The 16,843-nt window shown below is 39.1% G+C and overlaps 1 protein-coding gene across 4 annotated transcripts in view; it reads left to right on the forward strand.

Moving 5' to 3' along the window:
- Nucleotides 1-16,843, forward strand: part of VPS13B (vacuolar protein sorting 13 homolog B) — a 391,865-nt gene that overhangs the window by 371,529 nt on the left and 3,493 nt on the right. For all 4 annotated transcript variants that reach the window (XM_081951024.1, XM_081951026.1, XM_081951025.1 and 1 more), the window contains exons 57-59: nucleotides 3,836-4,012; nucleotides 5,549-5,719; nucleotides 13,302-13,478. In XM_081951024.1, the coding sequence (XP_081807150.1) occupies nucleotides 3,836-4,012; nucleotides 5,549-5,719; nucleotides 13,302-13,478 (525 nt within the window). The remainder of the gene's footprint in view (nucleotides 1-3,835; nucleotides 4,013-5,548; nucleotides 5,720-13,301; nucleotides 13,479-16,843) is intronic.

Consider the following 16,843-nt stretch of genomic DNA (forward strand, 5'->3'; position numbering starts at 1 on the left):
TAACAATGCTGTCTCAAAGACTATTGTCTTTAAAACCTCATGTGAAAATGAGAAGAAAATTTAGTAATATTAAACAGCAAAAATGATTTGGACTTTTATGGGATATAGTCACAAACCTTGAGACAAAGAGAGGGATGATTCTACCTTCTGATTGTCTCTTTGCTGGGCTAGCCAGCCCCTCAACTCTAAATTCCAAACCATTTCTTAACACAATCTCACAAAAGGAGTTTCTTTCGTGGCATTATCCAATTCATCTCTCTACATTTGAAGCACATTGGGCCATTGAAAACTTGTGTTCTTGTTCAGTTTCTCTTTGGCTGCCGTTTATGATTAGCAATCTGTCTTTCTTCACAGAATCCTCACACTAGACTGGCATGCAGATGTTTATTGTCCTTTGATCTGAGGAGTGGGTTTGTTTTGCTGATTCTTTGCCATCCAAGATCTGTAATGAACAATCTTTTAGATGAATGGATAGCTTGTCTTGCTTCCATACCTGCACATTCACAAAATGACTCAATCCCTGCAGCGCATTTTTATATACAAGTAATATACAATGCATTGAAACAATTACTTTTCTCCATTCCAATTGTTATGGCTTAGATCATTCTAATGGGTGCTCCTGTCAACCACTATGTGAATGGATTTCAATGGAAGAGCTAATTTCATATTCAAAGGCCCTGTAAATGCTGCAGAACACATACAGATTGTTCTGAGGAGTCCTTGGTGTTCTATGAGCTTGGTTGTTTTCTTGCAGACATTTCGTTACCCAAACTAGGATATCTAGTTTGGGTAATAACATGTCTGCAAGAAAACAACCAAGCATAGAGAGTACCAGATACTCTCCTTTATTGGTGACAGGTTTATCTGTTTATAAGAACAGATGAACTCATACATTTTTCTCTTTGAATTGGTAGACAAACAAACCATAGAAATGACCCATTGTTCACACCTGTCTTGCAAGCATAGACTCCCAGAATTATTTCTAGTTCAGAAGGAATTGACAGCAGGAGTGGGGAAAGTCGATTGTCTGAGGTCTTGAAATGCCAGTCAGAAGGACAGTGGTTGAACTGAAGAAAAGAAATAAACAAATAATCTATGGATATTTTTCTTCCTTTCAATTGTGTCCAATTCTTAGACTGCCTGGACGTGTTGCTGCAGGTTTTTTTTGGCAAAAGAGCTGTTAATTCATTCAGCTCTGCCATCCCTTGGGAAATCTTCCCTTGCGACAACACCATCACTCAAATGTGAGCTAACAGTATAAGCTATCTCGAGTACATAAGCATTTAAAACATTGAAAATGTTATACTCACTCCCGGCATAAGTGTCTATAGCAGTGACGTGTGGTGAGGGTTATGGCTGGTGAGGCTGGTGACGTCATCAGGAAGGCGGGGAATGGGACCACGCGCTCACTCGCCCGCTGGACTGCCTCGGCGCCATTCTGGCTACTTCCGTCCGGCCGCGCCCGGGAGCTGCGGAGGGCGGAGGCAGAAATGTCGGCACTGCCAGATGACGTCATCCGGCAGCGCCGACAACATTTCTGCCTCCTCAGCTCCCGGGCGCGGCCGGACGAATGTATCGTCCCTGGCCTATAGTACTGTTCCATAAAAGCCTCAGATTCTACGCAGGTACTGTCTGACTTAATGAGCCAGCATGGAAATATGATTAATGAAATGATCTGAAAGGAGGACCCTGGGTTAGGTGGTTTGATATCCATCCAAATTTGAGTATGAACAGACATCCAATGTATTTTCTGAAAATAATATCCTGGTAGCAAACAGCCATTTGGAATAATAATTGATAGCCCAATAGCTTATTTGGAATTCTGAGGGTATTTGCAATAAGTTAAGGTTAGGAGTATTGTTTAAATAAGTGTTTACTTTGCTGGCGTGATACACTGTGAGGTTGTTTCTTGTTGGATACGGGCAAATAATTGAAGTGGAATATGCAGGACCACCCTAAGGTGGTCAAACGAGTTATCTTTTTTATTTGTGTAACGTTTTGTATGGCTGTGAAAGTTGGACTATAAGAAAGGCTGAGTGCCAAAAAATTGAGGCCTTTGAACTATGGTGCTGGAGAAGACTCCTGCAAGTCCCTTGGACTGCAAGGCAATCAAATCGGTCAGTCCTAGAGGAGATCAACCCTGACTGCTCTTTAGAAGGACAGATCCTGAAGATGAAACTCAAGTACTTTGGCCACCTAATGAGAAGGAAGGACTCCCTGGAGAAGAGTCTCATGCTTGGAAAGATTGAGGGCAAAAGAAGAAGGGGACGACAGAGAATGAGGTGGCTATCTGGAGTCACCAAAGCAGTAGGAGTGAGCTTGAATGGACTCCAGAAGATGGTAGAGGATAGGAAGGCCTGGTAGAACGTTGTCCATGGGGTCGCAATGGGTCGGACACTTCGCAACTAACAACAATGCTTTTGTGGATAGGTTTATTCAATTATTGAGACTCACTGAAAAGTTTCAGGAAGAAGCACACTTGATGTATCAGGAACTGGAAAAGGAGAGGAAATGCAAAACAATTACTTTCATAGCACTTACTGCAGAATCAAAGGAACAGCTTTTGTCAGACTGGACTCTTAACTATTGTAGCTTATGTGATCATTAGTATTTTTAAGTTATATTAAAAATAACAGAATGAAAAATCATAAAGTCGAAACACTTTTTTTTCCTTATTGGCGTGAAAGTCAACTGGTATATCAAATTACTAGACTTTTCTATAACCTTGTAAGTTGATCAGTATGATAAAGCCTGCTCTCTCACTCTGGAATGTTTTTCTATCGTAAGTTGCATTAATTGAAAGAAATGGCACGAGAAATTGTCCTGAGAAATTGTCCATCCATTGTGGCTGCTTAGCTTATCATAACAAGCCTGGACAGCTAGCCATGCCTTCAGGCAGGTACAAACTTAGGCTCTTCTAATTTGACAGGAGTCTCTCTGCAATGCCCTGGCCACAGAAAGGCTCCTAGGCTTGGTGGCCTTCTGGTCCTCCTGCCTTCAGAGCTAACATTGCTGGAACGTGCTCAGTCAGGCTCCCTGCCAGCAACCGTAACTTTGTGTAAGAAACTAAATCTTGGAAATTCCTCCACCCTCAAGCTCTTGTGGGGAACTTATAAGGATCCTCCCTCTGAGTAATTTAATCAGCATGCAAATGCCATTTCTGTTTACACAGTGATGTTGAGCAAGAAGTCATTTATCTGGCCATAACTAGACTCCACAGGAAAGTGATCAGCACAGAGCTGTTGGGTGGATTAAAATAATTCCCTGTGCTTGTCAAAAACCTGCATTCCCTTTCCCAACACCCCATCAAGCAGCTGACCTTCACGCTCCCCCCAAGGCGGGACAGTGTATCACTATAAACTAGCTGTCACGACTCTTCTGCTGCGTGGACGTGAAATAACAAAGTTGCTTTGGGAGATGTAAAGCCTCCAAAGCAAAATAAGCCCCTGGTCCTATTACTCCCGGTCCTCTTAACTGCAGTACCCATCTCTCCGCACGTAGCTTTAGCAGAAATACGGGAGGCTTATGGAAGGAAGTCATTTGAAAGTTATTTGTGTTTTTGCCAAAGAGAGTTCTTTGATTTGGAAAGCATGAAAGATTGCCATGACTGAATCTGTAGTGGGTGAGCTATTTCCCGTGTTTTTCTCAAAGGAAGTTTATGATGTGATAAATTTTCAGTGTTAGAAAAAAAGAGTGGGGAGGAGGCAAGGGGACGAGAGTTAGGGGTTCTATTCCCCCTTCATCCTGTTCTTTTTACTTAAATGCAACTTCTGTGAATTTCGTGTGAGCCTCGACACTTTATTTCTTTTTTTAACCGTGCGTCGTTCTTTTGCAGGATGGGTTGTTGGATCTCTGGAAATTCTCGGCAGCCCTGCCAGTTTGGTGAGAAGTGTGGGAAATGGGATTGCAGACTTCTTCAGGCTTCCTTATGAAGGTCTCACCCGTGGCCCAGGCGCCTTCGTTAGTGGGGTTTCCAGAGGGACCACATCATTTGTAAAGCACATATCCAAAGGTATCTATCTTTTCCTTCTAATTCCATGCATTCTCATTAGCAGAGGGTCATCAAGGCATCAAACTTTTCAGATGAACTTGCTACTCACCCTCAGCTTCCTTTAAGCTCCTTGCGTCTCAATGAAAGGCATAGGTTGCTCTGTGTGTGTGTGTGTGTGTGTCGGGGGGGGGCAAACTTTTTCTATTCTGCTATTGTTTCTACTAGTGACTTAAGCTTTCCCACATGACCATTTTGTAATGCAGTAACTGAGCAGAAACGTTCAAGAAGTTCTGCAGTGCTTCAGAAATCTTACACCACATTGCCTCATCATATGTAGTTGAAAAGATAATAATAGACACCGTTATTAAATATTGCTGAGCACATTTGTAAAAGCAAGCACACATCTGGCTTCCCCTGGATTTGTGTACAGGCATAGCGCCATCTTGTGGCTTCCTTGGGCCAGCTGGAAAACAGAAAAAGATTCAAAGACGGGAAAACGGCTACTTTGCCAGCAGTTCAAAGCACCGTCAGATTATCTCCATGTCCTACTATTGTTTGCTGAACTTTCGCTAGCTGGTTGCTTCTTGGTTTAGGATGCAGTTTAAGCAACCTTTTCATAGCCTGACAAAATCATGCTTATTCCTGCTATGGCCTGGATGTGGAAAAATGTTTGAAAATAGAAATTCTCTCTTTTGAAAACCGGGGGGATGGGGTGGAGCTAAGAACTTTACTTAGTTCCCTGGAGTCCAGTGGTGGGATTCAAATAATTTAACAACCGGTTCTCTGCCCTAATTATTTCTCCCAAAAACCAGCTCACCAAACTCCTCCGAAAGTTAACAACCGGTTCTCCCAAAGTGGTGCAAACCGGCTAAATCTCACCACTGCTGGAATCCATTAGAGATCGCCACGTTGCCAATCCCAGTTTAAGTTTTATTGTATCATAGTTTACAGCAGACTTCATAATAAAAGCTACTGAATGGATTAAGAATTGGGGACATTTATTATTGGTAATGTTTATTAATACCGTAGTATTTACTATTAGTGTGACATACCACTTTTATGCGTTACGGATCTTGATTGCAGTAGTTTCCATTATTTTTAAACAAAGTACAGGTACTCCTTGACTTGTGACCACAGTTGGCCCCAAATTTCTGATGCTGAGACGTTTGATAAATGAATTTTGCCCCGCTTTACAACCTATCTTGCCACAGTTGTTAAGTGAACACTGAAGTTGTTAAGTTAGTAATATGGTTATTAAGTGAATTTGGCTTCCCCATTGCCTTTGCTTGTCAGAAGGTCTCAAAAGCTGACCACGTGACCCTGGGACACCACAACCGTCATAAATATGAGTCAGTTGCCAAGCATTCGAATTTTGAACACATGACTATAGGGATGCCACAATGGTCGTAAGTGTGAAAAACTCTTAAATCACTTTTTTCACTGCCCTTGTAACTTTGAATGGACACTAAATGAACTGTTGTAAGTCAAGGACTACCTGCAACAACATCTCTTGCCCTTTCCAATTAACTGGGCATTTACTCATCCGTTTGCCTTCAGGTACACTAATATCCATTACCAACCTAGCAACAAGCCTGGCACGAAATATGGATAGGCTTTCCCTGGACGAAGAGCATTACAATCGGCAAGAAGAATGGAGAAGGCAGCTGCCAGAAAATCTGGGAGAAGGACTAAGACAAGGACTTTCCCGGTTGGGCATCAGCCTTTTGGGTAAGACGCCCTCTTTGGTCTTCACTGTGTTCAGCATTTGGGAAAATGGGATCTGGAAATATCTGCAGGGTGGAGGATATGTTTTTTTGGGGTCTTTTCCTTTTGCCAACTTGAGTAAAACTTTTTTGAGTGTAGTTTCCAATTTCAGATTCTTCCTTAAGTGAGGGCAAAAAAAGTAGGGCACGAGAGGATCACTGGCAGAAGCAAGATCTGTGTGCCCCATAGTGTAGACCAGGGGTGTCCAAAGTTGGCAACTTTAAGACTTGTGGACTTCAATTCCCAGAATTCCCCAGCCAGCTCTGCTGGCTGGGGAATTCTGGGAGTTGAAGTCCACAAGTCTTAAAGTTGCTAACTTTGGACACCCCTGGTGTAGACAGTGCTATCTTGGCTTGGCAGAATACAGTTCCTCCACTATTCTCAATTCCTCTAGTTTTTCCATTTAACCAAAAGCGAGTTATATATTCCCACCTCGGTGGGGATAAGAAAATTCATTTGAAATGAGCGCTTGTGTCAGAGGTAGCCACTGCCAAGTGGAAGGAACCGAGGCTGGGCAAGCAAAGCAGTTAGAAAGTAAGGCTGTTGCCTTGGACAGCAGTAAGTTATGTTCTCAACTGTGATGGGATCCTCCCGGGGGGGACCCAGAGTGTGCTTTGGGATGGGAGGAAGCACATACATTATTTTCCTGTATTATTTGATTTCCTTTCCCTAGCCAGGCCCTGGATAGGCTGATTATTCCTGGCAAGGAATTCTCCCTGAATCATATCGGACTTGCAGGAATGACTGCCCACCCCCCCTTTCTCGTCATCCTAATCTAATCTGAGAAAAAAGAGGGCTCAGAAAAAGCTCTGGTTTCTTGTAATTATGAGTTTCTATAACCTTGGAGGGGAGCAGAGACAGGATGTTTTAGCCATCTGGTAAGACCGATGCTAGAGGAAGGCTCCGTTTCACAGAGCTGTATATGTAAGCAGCAATGGCATGTGAATTATACGCACTTGGGGAACAGATTATTTAAGGGGGAATCACAGAGTAATCTAATTCAGAAGGAAAGCAGGTTCACAACAATGACTGCTAGAGGCCAAGACTCCAAATTTTGGAGAGTTTATATAGAAATGGATTTTGTTCAGCCTCTGGCTTTAACATGTTACTACTCCCCCATGTTGCTCCCCGTATGGACTGAGTAGATCATACTAGAGCCTCTTGCTTAGTTAACCAGCAAAACAGCTTGTCCTGGGCAAGGAATGCTCTGTTCAGTATCACTGCAACAAAGCAAGTTTATTAACACAATCCACTGATGGTGAACGGAGATGAATGCCCATTTAAAAATCAACATCAAAAGCCACCAGAAACTACCTGCCCCAAACTAAAGGCTATAGAAGAGTAATACTTAAACCTGCATTATATTGTTTTAATTGCATGTGTTATGCAGTAGGCTGGTGGACAAGATCTTTTGGATCTTTTAATCACGCGAAAGAAGACTTTGCAACACTTGAGAGCATGCCCAAAGCACCTGTATCTGAATCATTAAAAGGAGTTGGTGGGGGTGGGGATGGGATGTAGGGGACATATGCAGCAGCTGTGGGAACCATTCCTGGCTGTCTTGCCATGTGCATTCATGCAAAGCAACTTACTTTCCCTTAATATCTTGTAAATAGTACAAAGACACGTGAGTTCCATATTTTTTCTCTTTCACCGAAAAGTAATAGTGTTGTTTTCTGATGTTCCCATTGCTTCACAGTGCTTCAGTTTGCTTGATTATAAAACATCTGGGGGCACCAAGTTGCGGAAGGTTAACTTAGATGCTTGTTTTTGTTTGAAAACCACTAGTTCAAATATCATATAAACATGGATGAAAAATATTTCTTCAGAAGAGGATGACACATTTGTGCCAACTTAATTAACCACTATATAGACATTTCTAAAAGGAAAGTAGGATTTAGAATTGTGAAAGAAGAATGTACACAGACATTTTTTACTAGCCAAAAAAATCACAAATATGTATTGCTTGTCAAATGCTTTCATGGGATTATGAGACCAGACTATCACCCTGTGAGATCAAAGTGACTAAAAATAAGCAAACATAAAAGTTCAGAAGAATCTTGTTTGAAAAGATTTTTTCTCTTTCTTAAAAAAATCCTTCCCTTGTAATAATAATATTATATTATAATAATAATATAATATAATATAATAATATAATATAATATAATATAATATAATATAATATAATATAATATAATATAATATAATATAATATAATATAATATAATATAATATAATATAATATAATATAATATAATATAATATAATATAATATAATAAATATAATAATATAATATAATATAATATAATATAATATAACTGTAGTGTATTGATTAGATTAGATTAGATTAGATTATAATAATTTACTAAATTTATGTAGCTGTCCATATCACCCAAAGTGACTCAGGGCAGCATTCAACAATCAAATAAAATAAATAATATAAAAACAATCATTGTAAAAATCGGCAATCATTATTAAAAGTTAAAATATTTCTTAAAAAGTAAAGTACGTAAACCACAAGTAGAGAGAGTAAATATTGCAAGTATGTATCATCCGTAATAAGGGAGCTACCTTAAAATGTTGCCAATTCCTTGGGAACCCCAAGCCTAGTGACATAACCAGGTCTGCCGTGACTTCCTGAATATCAACAGGGACATAATCTGACTTCTGGGGTGGAGGGTGGGGCTTGTTTCATAAGATGGACAATTTCATGGCTTCTTCTTTTACCCTGCAGTTAGAAGGACATTTTTATGATATTATATATTATTTACATTGCACTAACATTATAAGGAAGGGGTCCAGTAGAGGTACTTCACCTTTTTTTAAATCTTAAGTTTGTGTTTGAAATTGAGTTTAACACCCCTGTTAAACACATGACAATGTCATAATATGATTTGTTTCTTCATATAGAATGATGTGTAAATGGAACACAACAATTTTTTAAATAAGAATTTGTACCTTATTAGCTTATGCTTGTTTTATTTTTATGCTCTCCCCATGTCTCATACTAATTAGCCTTCAAAGTGTGCAAATTAAGAGCCACTAAAATAAGTAGGAAAATAAATCAGGAATTGTTCAAATAAGCGAACATAATTTTATTCAATAGAAAGACCAGCTTACTTGCTCTCAGTTCAGCAAAATAAACTATACTTGATGTGTAAATGCAATTCGTAGCATAGTCCATAGATAACATTAAATCATGTTGTGGTTAGTTATTTTTCAATGGGTTTTATTTATGAACAAGATTAATATAATTTACTCAACAAAGCATGCAATTGTTAAAATTCTGGATCATCATATATGAAATAGAGCAATATACCTTACCTAGAAATAATTTGTCCATGAAATTTTCAATTTTTCAAATGTTAGAAAAACTATAGAAAATTATGTTATGGCATGACAGAACCTACAGCAAGCTTGTACATATGTGTGTTTGTGTATAGTTAGATATATGGCAGTGGTGGGATATGACCAGTACGCCAGTACGGGCATACCGGTGCCTGCTGGGAGCACCAGGTACTATTCTGGTACGGTGCTCCGGAGGGCCCACACGACCGACCGCTGTCCTTACCGCTATTTGAGTCGATCGGGGTATTTGCGCACGGAGCATACGGAACCTGCGCAACGCTCTGCCGAGCAGCTGGAGCATCATGGGCAATAGGGACGCATGCGTGCACTGCGCATGTGCTGTGCACATGTACATGGTGGGTGCCCGGCCCCATTGCAGTATACCAGTTGCAATGGGATCTGGAACCCACCACTGATATATAGATGTGTGTGTATACAGAGAGAGAGAGAACCTATCTGCCAAGAAAGATATATCTTAAAAGAAAATGTCTACAAAGACTATTTCATTACACTTTGAAATCTTAATAAGCAGAATCCTTGGTAAAAGCATCACGTACAAACTACTGTCCTAGGAATATTAAAAAAAACATTTTGTATTTTAGCTATGACAGCCATGGGCAATCACCCCAAAAGAAAATTTGTAGTGCATGATTAATACATACCAGCATGTTCGCCGTTTACTTATGCCTCTGTACTCCAGGCCATAATTACTGAAGAATTCTGTAGAAAAGCTCTTCAGATCAGTCAATTATTGAGGTTCTTCAATATAGTGAAAGTTGCAGCAGTCACACCACCTTCTTGGTTCTTTGATTAGCTACAGAGAAGATTGGTTGAATTTATCAAGCTGTGAAGATTTTCTAGAAAGCTCTCGTTATTACATGAATAATTGTGACTGGACCAACAGAATCTTCTTGATCTTCCAGGGATTTAGACACTGCGATGGAAATCTGTTGTATTTCACTCAAACTGATTACTTCTTGCTCTTAATTGCTGCCTTTACTCAAGATATAGACGAGTTTACAATTTGGCTTAGGCTGTGTTGCCTGCACTGTTTTGCTTAATCAGAATGAAAGACTTAAACTGGCGTTGAGATTCTGTTTACAAATTCTTTGTTGCTGAAATAATCCCCACTACTCTTAGTCTAAGAAAAATTAACTATCCAAATAAATTACAAGCACTTTGTGACATAAGTATCTGAAGATTCTAAATTGTGTTCTAGGAGTAATGAATACACAAGCAGATATTTTCAGGAGCACCACGCTGTATCATCTGTTAGTATTTTAAAGTATAGCATTCCACACAAACCCAGCCTGAGTTCTGAATTCTGTAAACAATGTGTCCATCAATATTTGATATCTCCTTGTAATCTCTGTTTTCACCTGTCTCCTCTGGTGTATGAGATTTCAAATAATGTATTTTCCATGGCTCTTTCCAGATTTCATTGGTTTTGCCATGTCATAAATGAGTTTGTCCGATAGCCTTGAAAAGTTCTAGTTACATATTGTAAGGTTTGTTGGAGTTATTTCTTAAACCAAGGCAATTTTAGGATCTCTAAAATCTCTTTCTATCTAATATCGTGATAGATGGGAAGAAATAAAACATGTTGAATTTGGTAATACAATATTTTTTTCAGCTGTTACTGAAGGAGAGGAACCCTTGAAGAGCCTTACTCAAATGGAGTAGGGGAGAAGCATAAGATGCTACCATATCTGTTTCCCAGGTGCCATGTTGCATTGGCACACCCATTTTATTCAGTGGTGGGATTCAGCCAGTTTGCACCACTTCGGGAGAACTGGTTGTTAACTTTCTGAGCAGTTTGGTGAACTGGTTGTTGGAAGAAATCATTAGGGCAGAGAACCGGTTGTTAAATTATTTGAATCCCACCACTGATTTTATCTAAACTCTTTTGTCCAGAAATTGGTAGCAGTTACAAAGGATCTGAAATACATAGGTACATAGTACATTGTTTAAGTGTGATTTGCCAGAAACCTTGTATTAATTCTAACCCTAGCAAAGTTTTAAAATGTCAATAAGCTATAGGTAGTGCTTGACTTCTGAAACCTTTTGGGACCAGAATCTTGATCATTGAGCAAAGCAGTCATTAAGTGAAATGTCATGTGATGGTTTCACTCAACGACTGCAATCCTGGCACTCCTGATTGTGGTCTTTAAGCAATCATTAAGTGGACAGAGTGCCAGATAAAGAATGTGGCATGCCTCAGGGCCATTGGGGTTGTCCTAGGAGGCCTGGTGCACGTCATACAGGAGTTGAAGGGTGAGTTGAACATTTCCATCTCATCTCTGGACTCATGGGTGGATTGTAAAATGGATGCAAAGAACAATCTGAAACCACCGGAGAGCAATGGCTACTTTGTGAGTCTTATGGAGGTTAAAAATTCTGTTTATCAATTATTTTTGTTGTCTCCAAAAGCACCTAATGGTTTTATGCAAAAATATTCGGGTTTTTATTGTTGTTGTTGTTTATGTGCACAAAATGAATAGCAATTGGCCCTAATATAGTTATTGCTGCCCATATGGGCTGAAAAAAAATTCTCTTGTCCATATTTGGAGGGCTTACAAAGAGTTCTGAAAGCTTCAGCCAGCCTTTTCTGTACTGAATGATGACCTTCAGCATAAACACTTCAGATTCCTAATATAACATCTTGTCATCTTGTTCAATCATTCTCCTTTTAGTGAGATCCAAATAAATTATCCATCAAAGTTACAACAGCTAGAGGCATCTCTAGGTACATGGCTTGAATAAACTCAAGATCAAAGGAAGATCCCACCTGACATACCTGTTTACATTTAGGAAGATTTAAACTGCTGTTCTCTGTTGATATGAAAAGCTGGAGGGTCATTAAGGCACTTGTAAAAGTTTGACCTGTACACATTAAAATAAAATATGATTGTATTCACAAAAACAGGAAGAAAAGTATCCAGGCCTAATTCTACTAAACTTAGTAATATATTAGAGATTGTATTGGTTTATGAACATTTTTATAATATAAGGGCATGTTAAAATGATGTAGTGGACATGGGAAAAGTTTAAGGGTTTGTGAGATTTACTTTAAGTAGTGGTCTAAAATCTCACTATATTAGCAGAAATTTGCTCTTCATCAAAAATGCTTGTATATACAGTATATTATTTTTAAAAATAAATTATTAAGTTTTATCAGGATATAAAATGCAAAAGAAAATGAAAATAAGGGAGGAAAAGGGGAAGAGGAAAAGCATAGGGCAAGAAAAAGGGAAAGGAAGAAAGAAAAAACTTTGCCGACTCTTTTTAGCGCAGTAAAATAAAGTACTAACATTGTACTCATAACTTTTTACTTTTACTTGCTAATGTGTACTAGCCATTATTATAACAACAACCCTATTTCATCAGCAAAATCAGCAAAAAGTCAAAATTTCATTTTTCCCCTCTCACGAACAAAATCCAGAATGAAAATATATACAATATATATTCAATTTTACCATCCAACAACTTTAAGTTAGAAAAATGGTGGCAGTTTAAAAGATACCTAATGAAGCCAAGTTTTAATGTGTATCTACTAATCCACAATATGGTACCAATGTAAACCAAAAGGTCAACACACATCTACCTTGGGGCTTCTTAGGCTCCACATCCTATGCCTCACTTAATTTGGTTTTATATTTTTTATATATTTGTAAAGAAGTAAATGTGAAGTCAGCATGTTGCAAAGCTTAACAAGCTTTGTAAGCTTTACAATCATGTTTTAAATTCCGTAGAAATCTCAGCAGATATCATAGCAGCTCAGGGATTTCTTTGTAAGTATGTTCAACCTACCTAGAAAGAAGACAGAAATAAGAGTTGATATATGGGATATTCAGAACCATTAGAATGGTTCCTGGGACTCCTGTTTTTTTCTTTCTGGTAAACTGTTTAGTAATTGGGTACGTCCATCATTGCAATAATTTGGGTGAGGGTCCATAACATCCTCTCAGTAATCCAAATCTGTGAAGCAGCTCAAAAAGTTGGGCTCTCTTAAGTGAAATAGAAGATGGGACTAGCAGAAATTTTCTTATCCTGAATTAAAGGGACTCAATAGTTCCTTATTGCTGTGTTAGACAAAGGCATAATATTCAAATGAAATGAAGCAAAAGTGTTCACAAATCAACATTTCATCTGGCTCTGAGATTAAATCATACTGTCATACTTGAAAACTCATTACAGGTGCAATTGCTGGGATTGTAGATCAGCCAATGCAGAACTTCCAGAAAACATCGGAAGCCCAGGCTTCAGCAGGACACAAAGCCAAAGGTGTGATCTCTGGTGTGGGAAAAGGAATCATGGGAGTTTTTGCTAAGCCTATTGGAGGAGCAGCTGAGTTAGTCTCCCAGACTGGCTATGGTAGGTTTGAGCGAATGTATGAATTCAGCATGTTGCATGTTCATTGATACTTTTCATGTATTATTTTAATTGTAACACATAATACTACAGTACTAAAATATTATTTAAAATATATATTTCCCTCCTACCATCACATTTTTTTAAATGAGATTACACTGTTTTCCTATTTCAAATACTTGGCCCATGTTAGCCATATATAAAAGTAAGATAAAGGTTCCCCTCACACATATGTGCTAGTTGTTCCCAACTAGGGGGCGGTGCTCATCTCCATTTCAAAGCCAAAGAGCCAGCGCTATCCGAAGACATCTCCGTGGTCATGTGGCCAGCATAACTAAACGTCAAAGGCACAAAGAACGCTGTTACCTTCCCACCAATGGTGGTTCCTATTTTTCTACCTGCATTTTTACAAGCTTTCGAACTGCTAGGTTGGCTGAAGCTGGGACGAGTAACAGGAGCTCAATCTGTTATGCAGCGCTAGAGATTCAAACTGCCGACCTTTCTGATTGACAAGCTGAATGTCTTAGCCACTGAGCCACCACATCCGTGTGTGTGTTTGTGTGTGTCTGTGTCTGTGTATTTATTTTGCATTGCAAAACTAGCAAATTCAGTAAAGGAATTTATTTCAGATAAAATCATCTTAAAATATAAACAGCCAATTTAAGCCATAAATTCCTGATAAATCATAATTGTTACCTAAGTCAGTGAGGAAATTCTACGAAGCTCAGGTGATCTCACACAGTTTGCTATCGACTAATGGAAGCTAAGTGCCTATTTACACCAAGATCACCCTCTTGTCTTGATAACCATAATACAAATCTGTTGCCAGCTGTTATTTCTGCTTCCCGGCTTACTGCTTGGGAAAAAAAATAAGATGTGTTCTGAATTTTTCCACCAGGTCATATGACACCACTGTATAAAGTATGCTCACTTTCTCAAAGCCAGGCACAGATGTGTCAATATTCCGCTAATGGTATATTAGATTGTATCCAAGAATTGCAAACATTGTAGATATCATTGCTATAATGTGATTACTCATGTAGCATCTTTCTTTAACTGGCTCAGTATTTCCCTCCTTGAGATGAGTCACTAACCGCTTACACTGGCCAGCTTTTTTTATTTCCATTAACTAAACGTTGAGGCATTATTTTGCACCCAAAAGAATGAAGAGTGTAACCACTCTGTTTGCTCCTTCATGCTTTTCAAAATACCTTGGAACTAAAGCTCCTATTTGGACAAATGATAAAATTAGAGGCCTAAGTTTCAAGCAGACCCTTTGAAGAAATGGGGCGTCATCCAAAAGTTCCTCTCACAGGTTTTCCCCAAATTCTTCATCAGCTTCAGAAGCATAAAAAGAAGCAAAAAAAAAAAAGCCAGCTACAATTGTTCAAATTCAACATAGGCCCCCTTCCTAGTCTATATCCAAGATTTTCCAAGAATTTCCTAATTCTCTGGAGAGGTTTTTGAGGGACAAGATGAAACTCTTGTGTGTGGCTTTCTCACATAATTATTTACCCAACATGTGTGTCAGATGTGTACAGTTTTTTAGCCTGTTGAGCAATTGGAAGTTTGTTGTACATAAAACTTCGATTCTAGGAAAACTAGAGAAAAAAAAAGTTGGAAGTTGGTGGAAGAGATGTTCCATGTTACATAGATTTTAGATTTTTAAAAAATGTTGGCAATTGATGTGACCCAAAATAATGGAAAGATGCACTTTACTGCAAACAGTGGCTTCAAACCAGAGAGCAACTTTAGCAGAACCAACTTTGCAGAACTCAGAAGACAGTTTGTGTTGTTGTTGTTGCTCGTTGAATAACAATCTCTTCCCCCCCCCAAAAAAATGTGTCAAGTTCTTTTGCAACTCTCTTTTTTCCTCCATTTGAAAAGGGGTTTGCAATGCAATTATTTGAGTGCAAATAATTAATGACAGAGTCTGCTAGATTCTGACTGCTGTATTTTTATTTTTTTGTATCCATTGGCTGAGAGAACTGAATCTTTTCCATAATAAATGGAAGTGCATGGAGCAGTATCTTGCTTGTGACTAATGGGCGAATGGGCTTCTGACTTATGGGGGGAACAAGACCACACAGAAGTAATCACATGTTCTACTTTTCCATCTGCCAATGACTATCTCATTCGCAATAACGCTGAAAAATTTCAATCAGCTAATTATTACAATTGGAATGTATCTTTTGAGCATTACCAGGAGTTGGTGTATGTTCAATATTAAAGTGAATTATTTCTGAACAACACCAGTGCATTATTTAATTTGGTATTTGTTTTATACATTTTTACCCTATGGAGAAATGTTTGATGCTCAGCTCTCTCCCTATCCAGAAACTCTGCCAATCTCTAAGATACACCCGTTTCAGTCCCAGTTATAAAACATCTTTTAAGTCAGGGGTGTTAAACTCGATTTCATTGAGGACCACATCAGGATTGTGTTGAACCTTGGGAAGGGGAAGGGGTATGGCCAGTTTGACATAATTCCTGAGCTCCGTTGTTGACTGCCATGGCCTCCTGCAACTCTCTGCCGGTGAAAATAGAGCTTGGATGGGCCACATGCGGCCGTCTCAAGCTCCATTTTCACTGGCAGAAGCACCGCAGGCCTGTCCTTCGCTGTTTCCAGGGCAGCCCCTTGGGCCAGATCTAAGTATCCCACAGGCCGAATCCGGCCCCTGGGCCTTGTGTTTGACATCCCTGTTTTAAGTAAACCATCCAGTTATTGACTCTCTGTCCTTTCCCAGCTTAAGGGCCATGCCCTGTACCAGCCATCAGAAAGCAACATGCTAAGACACCCCCTTCTCTTGATCAGGGCAGACAGGAAGAGAAGTACCTTTACAGAGTTCTGCTGTAGTGTAAGAAGACACCTTTCTAATTTCAGATGCCCCAAGAGAATTCATAAACATTTGGGTTTCATATTTAACAGATGCATTAAGTAATTTACCTTGAAATGCAGTATCTAGGGCAAATTTACCTGCGGGTGTGTGCTAATTGTGAGATACTCATGAAAGAATGTGAATATTAAGCAAGAAAGTTAAGCATGGTCTTGAATTGCTATGCCTACATTCTTACCTAACTTGTCCAATCCCTTTTCTAAATCTATGGCCCTCAAGAGCATTTAATTTTCCCTAATTGCTAGTATGTGACTGATGATCCGTCTTTTATTTCAAGCTAATGCTAAAATCCATTATGGTTAAGTGCATGATTATTGTGTTCTAATATTGAATGAATTATCTCCACTAGAGCGTCCAAAGATGTGACATCACTTTGGATCTGCACAATTTTATGGACTGTTTAAGAACATGACATCATCGCAACATGTTTCTGTTTTCCCACCCTGTAAAAACAAAACCCAAAACAGCCTA

The sequence above is a fragment of the Natrix helvetica genome (assembly GCF_964273705.1).
Source record: "Natrix helvetica genome assembly, chromosome: 4".
NCBI classification, from domain to species: Eukaryota; Metazoa; Chordata; class Lepidosauria; order Squamata; family Natricidae; genus Natrix; species Natrix helvetica.